At 44.4% G+C, this 14922-nt stretch overlaps 2 protein-coding genes across 2 annotated transcripts in view; both read left to right on the top strand.

Moving 5' to 3' along the window:
• Positions 1-14922, top strand: part of LOC116990372 (tumor necrosis factor receptor superfamily member 5-like) — a 167480-nt gene that overhangs the window by 143848 nt on the left and 8710 nt on the right. The gene's annotated exons all lie outside the window — the stretch shown is intronic.
• Positions 3601-14922, top strand: part of LOC116990376 (tumor necrosis factor receptor superfamily member 5-like) — a 120243-nt gene continuing 108921 nt past the window's right edge. Inside the window, exons 1-5 of the mRNA XM_033047994.1 lie at positions 3601-3653; positions 5683-5785; positions 8696-8821; positions 12987-13130; positions 14203-14296. Coding sequence (XP_032903885.1) covers positions 3645-3653; positions 5683-5785; positions 8696-8821; positions 12987-13130; positions 14203-14296 — 476 coding nt within the window. The 5' untranslated portion in view covers positions 3601-3644. The remainder of the gene's footprint in view (positions 3654-5682; positions 5786-8695; positions 8822-12986; positions 13131-14202; positions 14297-14922) is intronic.

Raw genomic sequence — 14922 nt, 5'->3', positions numbered from 1 at the left:
CCACCCTCCCATCCGCCCACCCTCGGGCTCCTCCTCCTCCTCCCTTTTTCCTTATTTCTTTCCCCACCCCCCATCAGTCTGAAGAAGGGTTTCGGCCCGAAACGTCGCCTATTTCCTTCGCTCCATAAATGCTGCTGCACCCGCTGAGTTTCCCCAGCAATTTTGTGTACCAACAGAAAGAGGGGTGGTGGCTACACGTCACTCCATTGGATTTCGGAGGAGTGGTCTATCTTGCTCCGCTGCGGGGAGGCGCACAAACTGCGTACTCCCGCCCACTTGGGGAACAGTCACAAAGTGAAAGCTGCAGCCTCCATGTCCATGACGTCGTTCACAATCATGGATCCGTGTTCAGCACCAACGCCGCTGTGAAGCTGGTCTCCCGCCATCAGCGCCTCGTCTCCCCGCTGCAGGATGCGCGCTCCCCGCAGTAAGTCACTCGGTGTCGGGGTGCGGGCGGGGGGTCGGGACACACAGGGAAGGAGTGGGACACAGAGGGGCGGTGAGACCTTCTCCAGAGCAGCGGGGTCGAGGATGCAACGCCCAACAGGTGAGCGGCCCGCGGTAACTGGTCTGAAGAAGGGTTTCGGCCCGAAACGTCGCCTATTTCCTTCGCTCCATAGATGCTGCTGCACCCGCTGAATTTCTCCAGCAATTTTGAGTACCCGCGGTAACTGGTGCTTCGCCGCTGGAAGAACTGACACCTCTAGTCCCCGGGTTGGGCGCTGCCTCCTCGATTCCAGAGTATCGCCGATGCCTCACATTAGCTCACGATCACCCGATGCCTGTCCGGATAATGTGACCGACGTTGGTTGAGCTGAAGCTGGGATACAACCACTCTCACAAAACGCCGGTGTAAGAACACAGTTCACTCAACGCAAACTTTAGGTCTTTGCGCCGGTGGAAATCCCCGCTCCCATCCATCCCAACCACGGCGCAAACGTCTAATGTGTAGGAAGTCTGAAGGAGGTCTATATATATCAGAGTCTGTCCCGCTGAGTTTTAACTCCTACATTTTGTGTCTGTCTTCGGTACAAAAGTGCAAGGCGCCTTAAACTATCTGAAACGCAACCCACCAAATCCCCTTCTTCAACATTAAGGCACTGTGAAGGTTGAGCGTTTGGGAGGAATTGTAAACCGCAATTGTAAACAGCAGGGAGGTGAAAAACCAAGTGCTGGAGGATAACAGCGGGTCAGGCGACATCTGTGAAGAGCGGACACACATGTGTTTCAGATCGCCACCTTTCTTCAGATCAGGAAGAAGGTAACTTCAGCAGAGCGACGTCTTTGCAATTCCCCAAATAAACAGAACAGTAAAAACATTTCTGTAGGAAGTAACACGGCTGCGGGAGGCGCCCAAACTGCGTCGGTCCCGTCCACTTCGGAATGAGTCACAAAGTGACAGTTGCATTTCTTTAGGAAGGAACAGCAGGTGTCAGTTTATACCGATGGGTGAAGCTGCGAAATAAGAAAGGGATGACCAACTTGTTTGTGTACTAGATGCTACGAAATAGTCAACAGGAATTAGAAGAGCAAATATGCCAGGAGATTGCAGACAAGTGCAGGACTAATAAGGTTGCCACAGTAGGGGACTTTAAATTTCCCAATGCTGACTGAATGTTATCGAACAAAACGACGAGACAGGGAAGTTTCCATAGGCAATATGTAGAGGGCCCTACATGGAAGAGGGTAAAGCTTGATCTAGTTTTAGATAATTGGGAGGGGCAAGTGGATGGTGAAGTGTTTATGGATGAGCTTTTTGGGACCAGCGACCAATGTTCTGTTTAGTTTAAGATAATTATGGATAGAGACAGGGCGGTCCCACAAGTTTAAATTTCTAAATTGGGGCAAGGCCAACTTTGATATTAGACAGGAACTTGCTAAAGTTGATTGGAGCAGGTGGTTTGAAGGGAAAGTATAGTCCAAGAAATGGGGTGTTTTAAAAAAAACAAAAAAAACAATCCAGCAATTATTCTTCAGCCCACATTCCCAATTACTTAAAATGTTGTAATGTTTGATATAATCTACTCCCACTTTAGGTCCATAATAACAAGAGTTTTTACAGTAGTTGGAAAGTATGAAACTCATTCAGTTAGTATGGTGGAGGAAGGATGGGATGAAAATGCGTGTTTCTGAAGCTGTGTGCAAATTTGCAATTTACCATTTGTTAAGAATTTATCAAGAAAATAATATCCCTACATTGTATGGAGCTGGGTGTTAACATATAATTGTTTAATAAACAAAAAATGCAGCACTGAAATGTCATTTGTATGAATCGTGTTGGTATCCAAGGTGCAAGGATTCCGTTGTGTAAGAACACAGCTGTGACATGAAACAACAAATGTATAGATAGACGATGAGATGTCCATTCACTTGTCTGATAAACAGCTGGGAAGGAACTTCCTGAATCTGGAAGTGTGTTTTCAAATGTCTGTACTTCTTGCCGGAGGGGAGAAGAGGAAGGGGTGAGACTGGTCCTGGATTCTGCTGGTGGCCTTGCCAAGGCAGCGTGAAGTGTAGTTGGAGTCAATGAAAGAGAGGTTGGTTTGTGCAATGGTCTGGGCTCTCTGCAATTTCTTGCAGTCTTGGATGGAGCTGTTCCCAAACCAGGCTGTGATGCATCCCGACAAAATGCTTTCGGCAGCGCACCTGTAGAGGTTGGTGAGGGTTAGTGGGAACATGCCTAACTTACTAAGCCTTCTATAAGAAGTAGAGGCGTTGGTGTGATTTCTTGGCTAAAGCTTCGATATGGCTTGTCCAGGAAAAAATTACTGGTGATATTTATTCCTATGAACTTGAAGTTTTCGACCATCAATGCCTTCGGTGCCATCAATGTACACTGGAGGGTGTGTACTGTTTTGCTTCCTGAAGTCAATCACAATCTTCTTTATCTTGCTGAGCGAGAGGTTGTTGTCCTGGCAACAAGTTAAAAGATTCTCAATCTCCTTTCTGCACTCATCATTATTATCTCATCATTATTCGATATCCAACCCACTTTGGTGGTGTTGTCTGCGAACTTGTAGATTTAGTTGGATTGGGATTTGGCTGCACAGTCATGACTGTCTAGGGAATATAATAAGGGGTTGAGAACGCATCCTTGTGGGGCACCAGTGTCGAGAATCAAAGGAAAGGATGATTTGTCACCTATCCTCACTGATTGTGGTCTGCTGTTCAGGAAGTCATGGGTCCAGTTGCAGAGACGAGTGCTGACTCCAAGTTCCACGGGTTTGGAGATTAGCTTGGTTGGGATATTCGTATTGAAAGCTTTCAAAGCCAAGAAACCGAGAGGAAAGAAAATGTCCTTACAAGAGACTGGTGGGAGGAGATGCCGACAAAGGGAGAGAAACTTTCTGTTGTTATTTCCATGGTTTTGTACTTCAATTGGAGACAGGATAAACAGAAGGAAAACTCTATGAGGCTTGGTATGATTTGGAAAGTGTCAAAGATTAATCCGGAGGGAGATCTGGTGATGTCAGAATTAATAGTCCAGGGCTTCTCTGATCAATCCTTTTCAGAAATTAGAAAATTTGATAGTTTTTCCGTTATTGCTCATGTGCTAGTGCGAACAAATACATGTCAAATCCATAGATTCCTTAGAGAAATATATTTACATTTTCCTTTTGTTTTCAGGTACAAGAAGTGAAGAGATGAAAAAGGTAATACAGGTGCACAACCTTTTATCCGAAATTCCGGAAACCGGAAAGCTCCGAAAACCGGACATTTTTTCCAGGATGTCGTCTGCACACCAAAGACCCGAAACGACCCACGGTCAACCTAGGTCTGTACTACTGTAGCGGCTGCCTCCTCCCCGGAGACCGGGGAGACACTTAAACATCTGTAAATCATTGCTTAAATGTTAGTCAGTTAGTTTGGAGGGCTTTTATGTGGTGGTGGTGGGGGTGGGGGTGGGGTTGGGGGTGTTGAAGGGGCAAACTTTAATTCTTAGTCCCCTACCTGGTCGGAGAGGCGCGGAGCGGGCAATGCCTTTCCGGGTCGCCGTGCCGTAAGCTCCGGATCGCTGTGGCCGCCGACTCCCAACATCGCGGAGCTGGGGCTGCGGGCGGCGGCGGTTGGAGCTCGGACCCCGGCAAAATCAATCCCTGGCTCCGCGGTGCTCCAAATCCAGTGCCGTCCACGGCCGGATGCCCGCAGCCCCAGCTCCGCGATGTTGGCAGTCGGCGGCCACAGCGCTCCGGAGCTTACCGCACGACGACCCAGCAAGGCATTGCCTGCTCCCCGCCTCTCCGACCAGGTAGGGGACTAAGAATTAAAGTTTTCCCATTCACCCCCCCCCCTTCACCACATAAAAGCCCTCCAAACTAACTGACTAACATTTAAGCAATGATTCCCCGGTCTCCGGGGAGGAGGCAGCCGCTGCAGACTTTTCAAGCCGCCCGCGCTATCTACTTAATCTAGGCTAAAAATCTTCCATTCCGACATCCGAAAAATTCCGAAATCCGAGAAGTGTCTGGTCCCAAGGCTTTCGGATAAAAGGTTGTGTACCTGTAGTGTCATCGCCTTTCTAGTGATAGTAACATTTCAGATAATTAAGCCAAAGTAGTTTTAGCTTTTCATTTCTTACTCTGCTAATGTTAATAAGTCTTTCCTTCCTGTCAAATAAAAGGATTAAATTAGCCAAATACAAAGTCTTTGCATTCTTTCAGTTTATTGTGGTCAGGATATTTATCTTAAAATGTTACACACGATATCCTCCATAGATCCCCCAGATCATAGAAAGCCCAGAGTAATAATAAAAAGGAACTGCTGACACAAAATATAGAGGCAGCATCTCCAGAGATACATGCATGGGTGACAATTTGGGTGGGGACCCTTTTTCAGACTGATTGTAGTGGAGATGAAGTTGCCTAAAATGAATTCAACATTCATACCACTGGATTGTAAGTTATATTGTTGTAAGTTGTTGTAAGTTCGAGCAAAATATGAGGTGCTGTTCCTCTAATTTGCACGTGGTCTGGCAATATAGGAGGCCCAGGACAGAAGATGAAGGGGAGTTTAATTGATTAGCAATCGAGAACTCCAATAGGCCTTGGCAGACTGAGCACTTGTTCAGTGAAACAGTCGCTGAGTACACTTTGTCTACCCAAAACTGGGTGCAGTAGGTTAGAGGAGTTGCATGTGAATCTCTGCCTCACCAAGAAGGAATTTTGGGGTCCCTGGAAGGAGTTGAGGGAGGAGGTATAAGGACAGGTATTACACCTCCTGAGATGGCAAGATAAAGTACCTCTGTAGAGGTGGTTTTGGTGGGAAGGGATGTGAACCAAGAGTTGTGGACGGAATGGTCTCCCTGGAAGGTGTTAAGGGGTGGAGAAGCCAAAAGTTGGGACTGTTTTTGTCTTTCAATGCGAAAAAACATAACAGCTCTTTTATTCTATTTCTTTTCCACAGCATTTCCTGTAAAATGACAAGGACAAGAGTAAGTATGCACTTACAATTTTATGCCTGGCTATAAATAGTATTTTGCATCAATCCCCCAAAAGACTGTAATTCTCTAGATTGAAAACCTGCCATAAAATGGTGCTGATTATCCGATGGAAAACAGTACTGCTGTACAGCTACACACTGCAGAGTGATATAAAAAAAATATATTTGAAATTTCACGGTCTAACTATTTTTCCCATTTTTTTCAAATTTTATTAACCTTTGTATTTAAATGTTTAATTGCAGATTTACTTCATTCTGTTACTGATTTGTCAACTTTCACAAGTAACTGCGTGTAATCGAAGGAAATATAAACATAATGGTGTCTGCTGCTCATTGTGTTCAGCTGGTAAGTGATAACCAATATTTTATACATTCTTTACCACAATGCTAACAAAAGTCATTTCCTTTTACGTTTGTATGTGCTGCACATATGATTTTGTTAAAGTAAATCATGTCATAAATGATATTTTATTTCATTAATGATGTTACCCTTATCATATGAGAAATATACCTTTAATATTGAAAGTTTGGTTTAATATTTTTGTACATCAGAATTTTTTCACATGTCATTTCTCAAAGGATGTAATGACTATATGGGTTGAAACTGGCACTGAGAGACCCAACCAGTGCTGGACCACAGAGATTGCCCTGAGAGTCCCTGACATAAACCAATGTCCAGCCCCGAGGCCTGCCTGTCCATTTGCACATCTCTTAAATGGCCTCTTGCTATGATCCAGCAGCCCATGGACCTCTGTCCTTGATCAACTAGCTCAATTTTTTACATATATTTTGTGTTGAATCCTCACTGAGGCCCCCGGGTGGTTAAATTGGGTAATCCTGAAATGGACATGGCCGTCACTATTAACTCGTGCCCTGAAAATGCAGATAAAGCACCAACTTGCTTGCACTTTTTTGTGTATCCTGATCATAATAATTATCATAAGATAATTATTCTCCAATTATAAGATTAAACAACCGTGGACATCAGCAGCAAAATAAAGATTGGAAAGTGAGAAAGTTGGATACAGGGGAAGGAAGAAAACTTTTAAAATCCTGTATGCAGCATCAGTGGAATGAAAAAACAAAAAATTGAACTTCCATGGCTTAAGGGTTTCACTTGTCAAAAGTGGCTTGAAATCATTACTTCCTCCATATTACAACTCAAACATCTGCTGTTGTTTAGTATAGGGCCGGCTTTCCATGAAAATAGACATCAGTGATGAGTTGGCCATAACCTTCAGTACAACAAGGTAACGTTTGCCAATGGAAGAGAGGGTTTGAAGATTAACACCATAAACCTGGCACAAAGCTGATGGTGAACAAGGGAGCAGTGAGTGCTGCTTCTTCCGTGGCAAACACTAACTGCAGCCACCACATCAAAGCTTTGGATCTGTCTCTGCAAGTTCCTTTGAATCAACTGGTAGGATGAACAATCTAACAGCACCATCCGTTACCAGGTTAACAGCTCCATAATTACAGTCAGTTTTTCAGATGGGATAGGCATGTCATTTGCAGGCATAACAGCAGACTCCTGGAGCAAATTGTTTTGCATTCTGTGGGTTTAAGTACAGTGCATTCAGAAAGTATTCGGACCACTTTTTCCACATTTTGTTATATTACAGCCTTATTTTAAAATGGATTAAATTAATTTTGTTTATCATCAATCTACATACAAAACCTCAGAATGAAGAAGTGAAAACAAGTGTTTAGAAATTATTACAAAGTGATTAAAAAGAGATAACTGAAATATCACATTTAAAAGATCCCGAAGAGCACAGTGGCCTCCGTCATTCATAAATGGAAGAACATTGGAACCACCAGGACCCTCATAGAGCTGGCTGCCTGGCCAAACTGAGAAATGGAGCACTCCATTATCTGCATATATCTGCAGCACTCCACCAATCAGGCCTTTATGGTAAAGTGGCCAGACAGAAGCCACTCCTCAGTAAAAGGCACATGACAGCCCGCTTGGAGTTTGCCAAAAGGCACCCAAAGGACACTCAGACCATGAGAAATAAAGATTCTCGTGTCTGATGAAACCAAGATTGAACTATTTGGCCTGAATGCCAAGTGTCACGTCTGGAGGAAACCAGGCACCGCTCATCACCTGGCCAATACCATACCTACGGTGAAGCATGGTGGTGGCAGCATTATGCTGTGGGGACGTTTTTCAGCGGCAGGAACTGGGAGACTAGTCAGGATTGAGGGAAAGATGAACAGGGAAAGGGAAAGTACAGAGAGATCCTTGATGAAAATCTGCTCCAGAGCGTTCTGGATCTCAGACTGGGGCGGAGGTTCACATTCCAACAGGACAATGACCCTAAGCACACAGCCAAGACAATGCAAGAGTGGCTTCGTGGCAAGTCTATGAATGTCCTTGAGTTGCCCAGCCCGACCCCGGACTTGAACTCGATCAAATATCTCTGGAGGGACCTGAAAATAGCTGTGCATTGACGCTCCCCATCCAACCTGACAGAGCTTGAGAGGGTCTGCAGAGAAGAATGGGAGAAATTACCCAAATACAGGTGTGCAAGCTTGTAGCATCATACCTAAGAAGACTTCTTTTTAATTACTTTGCAAACATTTCTAAACACCTGTTTTCGCTTCTTCATTATGGAGTATTGTGTGTAGATAGATGATAAAAAAATAATTTAATCCATTTTAAAATAAGGCTGTAACGTAACAAAATGTGGAAAAAGTGAAGGGATCTGAATACTTTCTGAATGCACAGGTGGGCATATAAAAGGAGCGAAGCGAAGCCTCTTCAAAAACGTATGAAGTTTTATTAGATAATGGGAACTGTGTCCACTAAAGATGGGAAAAACATTCACGGTAGCATTGAGAGCCTCAGGTGTTTGCTCTGTGAATTTCACCAGCCTCAGCAGCCACCGAACCGACACAACCAGATATTAATCAAGTAATTCACAATACCCAGTCACTGCAAAAGAAAAAGACCCCACCCTTGATGTGCTTATGTAACAACGTCCTTGAGGACTCTTTATCTGGAAAAGCCAGAACCGGCTATAGAATTAAATATAAATGATACTAAACCGATATGTCAAATTGGTTGGCATAGGCAAGGTGGGTCAAAGGGTTGTTTCAATGCAATGCAGCTCTATGATTCAATAAGCTGGGATAGCAGTGTTTAAACAGTTTCTTTGCAATAAACAACATTGTAGCTGGTTTCCTTATAGCAGGATAAGCATTGTGATTCCCTGACTTTGTTCTCCAATGTACACATTTTGTTTTGTTGCAGGGAGTATGGTTGCTAAACACTGCACTGTTCGGACTGTCACAGCATGTAAGCCATGTGCAGCTGGAGAATATATTGATCTTCCAAATGGGTTCGAAAAATGTTTTGAGTGCGAGACCTGTGATCAAGGTATATATTATATGTGGCTGAAAAGTTGCTGATTTGATGGTTCAGGGTTTTCTTCAATTCCTTGTACCTCCAATATTACTTGAATTATACAATAATGAACATTTCTGCATCTTATTACTGATAAAGATCCATGATTTTGTGACTGCATCAATAGCAAAACCATGAGCACAATTTGAAACCTGATGTAAGATTTTCTGCCATCAAAATCTTAATTTTGACTAAGATTAGATGCTTAAATATCAGTGAAAATCTTTTATGTCAAGGGCAGCACAGTAGCGCAATGGTAGAGTTGCTGCTTTATAGCCCTGTCTCACGCTGCGAGCTGACCCACGAGGTACCCCGAGTGAAAGACTCGTGGTTGTGTACGAGATTCCAAGTGTATGATCAAGAGTTTAACCGAATTTCCACTGGTATAACAAGTTTGCCTTTTACTTGTCATTTCCGCGATGTTCCAAGTTCGTCTCCCGAGTGACTCTTGAGCCAACCCCGAATGAAGGGGGGGGGAGAAGGGAGAGGGAGGGAGGGGAGGGGAGGGGCGGAGATGGGGGAGGGGGAGGAGTGGAGGGACGGGGGAGGGGGGAAGGGAGAAAGAGGGGGATGAGGATGGGGAGGGGAGGAGAGTGGGGAGACGAGAAGGAGGGTGGGAGAGGGGGGAGGGAGAGAGGGGAGGGGGAGGTGTGAGGAGGGGGGAGGGGAGAGGGAGAGAGTGGAGGGGAAGAGAGAAGGGGGGAGAGAGAGAGAAGGGGGGTGGGGGAAAGGGAGGGGGGTTGAAGGGAGGGGGAGAGAGAGATTAGAGGGGAGAACTACCTCCCCAGACCAGCTCTGTGCAGTCCTCACCTCTGGGGGTGCTCTCTTCAGTTGCTGCCTGTATGCAGGATGAAGCAACACTGCTGAATGGTCGGATTTCCCGAAGTGAGGGCGAGGGATAGAGCGATCGGCATCTTTGACGGTCGTAAGCAGTGGTCGAGGGTGTTTAATCCTCTGGTACTGCAGGATACATGTTGATGGAAGTTTGGGAATTATTTTTTTTCAGGTTGGCTTTTGAAGTCACTAGCTATGGTGATAAACGCCTCGGGGTAAGCTGTCTGGCATCTCCTCCAGTGCCAATATTCCCTACATTTTAGTTAACTCAACTATCTTAATGCAAGCCAAACTATCTTAGTGCAATCTTAGTAGTCCATTGTACTTCGGTGCTGAGGTTGGGTAGTTTAGGGTGTTTCTGGAGTCTGATAATTGATGGGAGGCATCTGGAAAAATGTTTCTCAGGCATCTGTGCCTTCTTCCCATTAGTGGCAGTGAGATAATGTGGCCAGGGTGGTGTGGGTCTTTGATCACGTGGATATTACCTGAATTACCTGAAACACTCCACTGCGGCGAGCCTCAACGACTTCCGCCCAGTTGCACTTACTCCCATCATCACCAAGTGCTTCGAGAGGCTGGTCCTGGCACTCCTCAAAGGCTGCCTATCTCCCACACTGGATCCCTATCAGTTCGCCTACCGCAAGAACAGGAGTACGGAAGATGCCATCTCAACAGCACATCATTCCGCCCTCTCGCACCTCGACAACAGAGACACCTGCGTAAGAATGCTGTTCATCGATTATAGCTCAGCATTCAACACCATTATATTCTCAAAAATGATCACCAAACTCAGCGACCTGGGCATCGAACCCTCCCTCTGCAACTGGATATTGGACTTTCTAACCAACAGACCCCAGTCTGTTAGGTTAGACAAGCACACCTCTTCAACCCTCACCCTGAACACCGGCGTTCCACAGGGCTCTGTGCTGAGCCCCCTCCTCTACTCCCTCTTCACCTACGACGGCACACCTGTACATGGTACTAACACCATCATCAAGTATGATACAAAGGTGATTGGCCTCATCAGCAACAACGATGAGTCGGCCTATAGGGAGGAGGTCCAGCTCCTAGCAGCATGGTGCGCTGACAACAACCTGGCCCTTAACTCCAAGAAGACCAAGGAGCTCATTGTAGACTTCAGGAAGTCTAGGGGCGGCACGCACACCCCCATCCATATTAACGTGACGGATGTAGAATGTGTTTCCAGCTTCAGGTTTCTGGGGGTCAACATCTCCGATGATCTCTCTTGGACCCACAATACCTCAACTCTGGTCAAGAAGGCTCACCATCGTCTCTTCTTCCTGAGGAGACTGAAGAAGGTCCATCTGTCTCCTCAGATTCCGGTGAATTTCTACCGCTGCACCATCGAGAGCATCCTTACCAACTGTATCACAGTAAGGCAACTCCTCTGGCTCCGACCGAAAAGCACTGTAGAAGGTGGTGAAAATTGCCCAACGCATCACCGGTTCCTCAATCCCCTCCATTGAGTCTGTCCAAAGCAAGCGATGTCTGCGAAGGGCGAGCAGTATTGTCAAGGACTGCTCTCATCCCAGCCACAGTCTGTTTACCCTCCTACCACCCAGGAGGCGCTACAGGTCTCTCCGTTGCCGGACCCCCCCCCCCCCTTCCCCCAGAAAACAAAATTGCACTACAACGACTGTATGTACGTATATATATTTATTGCTCATATTCTATGTTCGCTCTTCTGGGGAGATGCTAACTGCATTTTGTTCTCTCTGTACTGTACACTGCACAATAACAATAACGTTTGAATCTGAATCTGAATTAGTTCCACATCACCCTGTGACTTACTCATTCAAGTACCTGTGGAGATACCTTTTAAATGGTGTTAATGTTCCCACCTCCACCTCTTCCTCTGGCATCTCATTCCAGATACCAACTACTTTATGTGTGAATAATGTACCTCATAAATCTGCTTTAAACTTTAATCTTAATAGAGGATAACAAAGATAGGAGAGATAGAAGTTCAGCTGGCAGGAACATTAAGTGGGTAGTGTCAGTTTGGATGGATGCTGCTGATATGCTGAATATTTACATTTCCAGTTTTTATTTGTTTCCTGGCATCTTGAAAGATGGAACCCGGGGGAAGGCGGAGAGTCAGAGTGGGCTGAGGGAGAGAGATAGGGGGGATGTGTGTGTGAGATAATAGAGGGGAAAGAGGGAGAGATGGGGGAATGAGGGAAGATGGGTGAGGGAGGAGGGATAATTGAGGGGAATGAGAGAGGGAGTGAAGGATGAGGGAGGAGCGAGAGAAGAGGGGAGAGATGATGGAGGGAGGGAAAGGCAATGGAGGAAGGGAAAGAGGGAGGGGGTAGGAGAGGGAGAATGAGGGAGGAGGGGAGAGGGAGAGCAATGAGGGGGAGGTTAATTCCCATGATGGCGGGAGTGACATATGATGAAAGAATGGGCATGTATTCATTGGAATTTAGAAGGATGGGAAGGGATCTTATAGAAGTATATAAAATTCTTAAGGGAGTGGACAGGCTAGTTGTAGGAAAAATGTTCCCCGTGTTGGGGGAGTCCAGAACCAGAGGGTCACATTTTAAGAATAAGGGGTCGACCATTTAGGAATGAGATGAGGAAAAACTGTTCAACCATGATCATATTGATTGACAATGCTGGCTCGAAGGGCTGAATGGCCTACTCCTGCACCTATTTTCTATGTTTCTACTTTGTAGAGTAACAGATTAAAGTATGATGCAGAAACAAAGTAGTTGGCAAGAGGAGGATGTGGAGAGCTTTCAGGAAAAAAGACAGGCTAAGTGAATGTGTGAGAGTTGGACAACGGAATATAATGTGGAAACAAGTGCAGATATCCACTTTGATAGAAAAATAATGGAAGAGAGGAGTATTGTGTTGGTGGAGCCATGATGAGACCAGAGCTGGAATGATGTGTAGAGGATGGATATATTTTTGATAGGGGTAGAACTATTCCTGGGAGAAGAAATTGTTCTGAGGGGAAAGATGAAGCAAATCGGCTCTTTATTCTACTGAGTTTAGAAAGAAGCCTGAGAGATAATCTCGTGGAAACATAAAATTCTTACGTGGCTTGTATGAATCTGACATTTCCTCTTGCTGAGGTATCTGGAATTGTATGATAGCTTTGAGAGAATTGTGGGATATGGGGTTAGTGTTGAGGGAGATGCTGAGATAGAAGGTCTTTCCAATGGCAGAGCAGGAACAAGATGTTAAACAACTAAATCCTGCTTCTTTTGTTTGGATTAAAATAGAAAGTAGTTCAAACTAATTCACCTAGGACCTGACAAATACTTTTTATTTACAGATTTGGGACTTCAAATTAAGGAAGAATGTACCTATATACGCAATACGAAATGTGAGCCCAGAAAAGGGTATTACTGCATTGAAAACTGTCAGATGGCCAATAAACACAAAACATGCCCACCAGGTCAAGGAGTTAAAGAGAAAGGTGGGTTGTTGGAGTGCCATGTGTTCCATTGCTAAATGCTATCTTGGGGTTGAGTGGTAATCGCCGTGACCATCCTCTCCACAAAATCGAGCAGCATAACAGAATCAGTAAATGAAAAATTGACCAAGTCAGGATATTGCCAAGGAATTGCGCTGAAATACCATGTGATTCTTTACTGGCCTGTGGTGTTAAATTCTGGACAAAGACATTGAAATTACTGGCACAAAAGGGAGCTTGCTCCAAGCTGATCGTTGCATGGGGAGTCCAAGTAGCATCTACACTTCGTTGGGTTTATTTCAATGAGTCCTTTGCACAAATATAGAATAGTCTTTAGATTTATGTTCTAAAAAAACTGTTTGTCCCACTGACTATTTTTATCCATTATTGAGCAGTGTTGACTGTCGGTCACTATTGTCCATTTTATTGCTTCTCTCTCTGCACTCCTGATTACAGAATGTCTTAAAATCCCCTACTTCTTAATCAGCACTAGTTCTTTGTTCAGCCTTTCACTGTACCTCGGTACACATGACAATAATAAATGAAAGTAAATCTAAATAAAAATTAATATCTTTATTCCCATTTTGATATTCCTATGGCTACCTCCCTCTCACACTGTTATTGCAAAACTTATGCTGGTTTCTCTGCTGACAGGGAGGCCCCTACACAACATGCATTGATCCTTGCCTGTACACACAGTAGCTGGAAGTGTTATTTGTGCAGTAGTGTTACCTGCGAGCACGGGTGAATTTCTTGGCCCTAGTAGCTGACTGAAGATATTTGTAAATGTTGCTGCAAGGAAGCTAAAAGTAAAATAAAACAGGTTCAGGTAATTTTGTACCTATGCAACGCTAGATCTATTCAGTGAAGTCAGATTTTCAGAATGCCGACAACTTCATAATTGATGAAATGATGGTACAAAACTTCAAGTTTATTTTGTTCAATGTTAAACTAGTTTTGGTGCAATGAAAAGTAATTATTTTTAATTGGAGAACATGAAAATGTGAGAAGAGCTTTCTAACACCAGTATTTACAGGCTCCACAATTACCTGATGTTTATTATTTTATTTTTCAGGAACACCGGTAAAAGATACTGTGTGTGAGAAGTGTCCTGTAGGAACAATTTCAGGCAGTGATTCATCAACTGAAGCATGCAAGAACTGGACAGTGTGAGTACTTTTAAAATCCATGGTGATCCATGTTCAGGAAACTCAACCTCTTGTTGATTTTTCTCACGTCATAAAGTCCTGTTCCCATCTTCTTCCTGTCATTCACAATGTGCCTTTCAGTAACAATTAATCATTTACTCCAATGTAATGTTAACAAGTTGGAACATTGTTGAAAATGTTGTTTTGTGCTTTCTCTGTGATCTCCGTGATCTGCTTCTTTATTTGTAAAAAATAATCCTTGTGACCCATGTTACGTAGTACATCTGCAAAGTATCTCCCTCCTCTTATCTTGCCCTTGGTGACAGTGAATTGTTGCATTGTCGGGATCTTCCCTTCAGGCACACCTGGGAACCTTTAGCATTTGGCCAGCAAATCCCAGTTAGAACAATCATAATGATTGTCACATTTAATTCAGAGATTACTGGGTCCTCAGAGCTTAGAAAGACCAGAAGTACTTTTCTTCATACTCAAAATAACCACCACACCACAGAGAAGTTTCAGAGTCCTGTAATACCCTCATAATTAATTCAGCTAAACGGTAGAAACTTTACAACTATTAGATAATGCTGGATAACATGACATGGTCAATCACACTTAACACTGGTAAAAATATCAGCAGTCCTGCA

Source organism: Amblyraja radiata, chromosome 31, assembly GCF_010909765.2.
Source record: "Amblyraja radiata isolate CabotCenter1 chromosome 31, sAmbRad1.1.pri, whole genome shotgun sequence".
NCBI classification, from domain to species: Eukaryota; Metazoa; Chordata; class Chondrichthyes; order Rajiformes; family Rajidae; genus Amblyraja; species Amblyraja radiata.
Note: the sequence above shows the minus strand (reverse complement) of the source record. Positions and strands in the feature narration are given on the sequence as shown.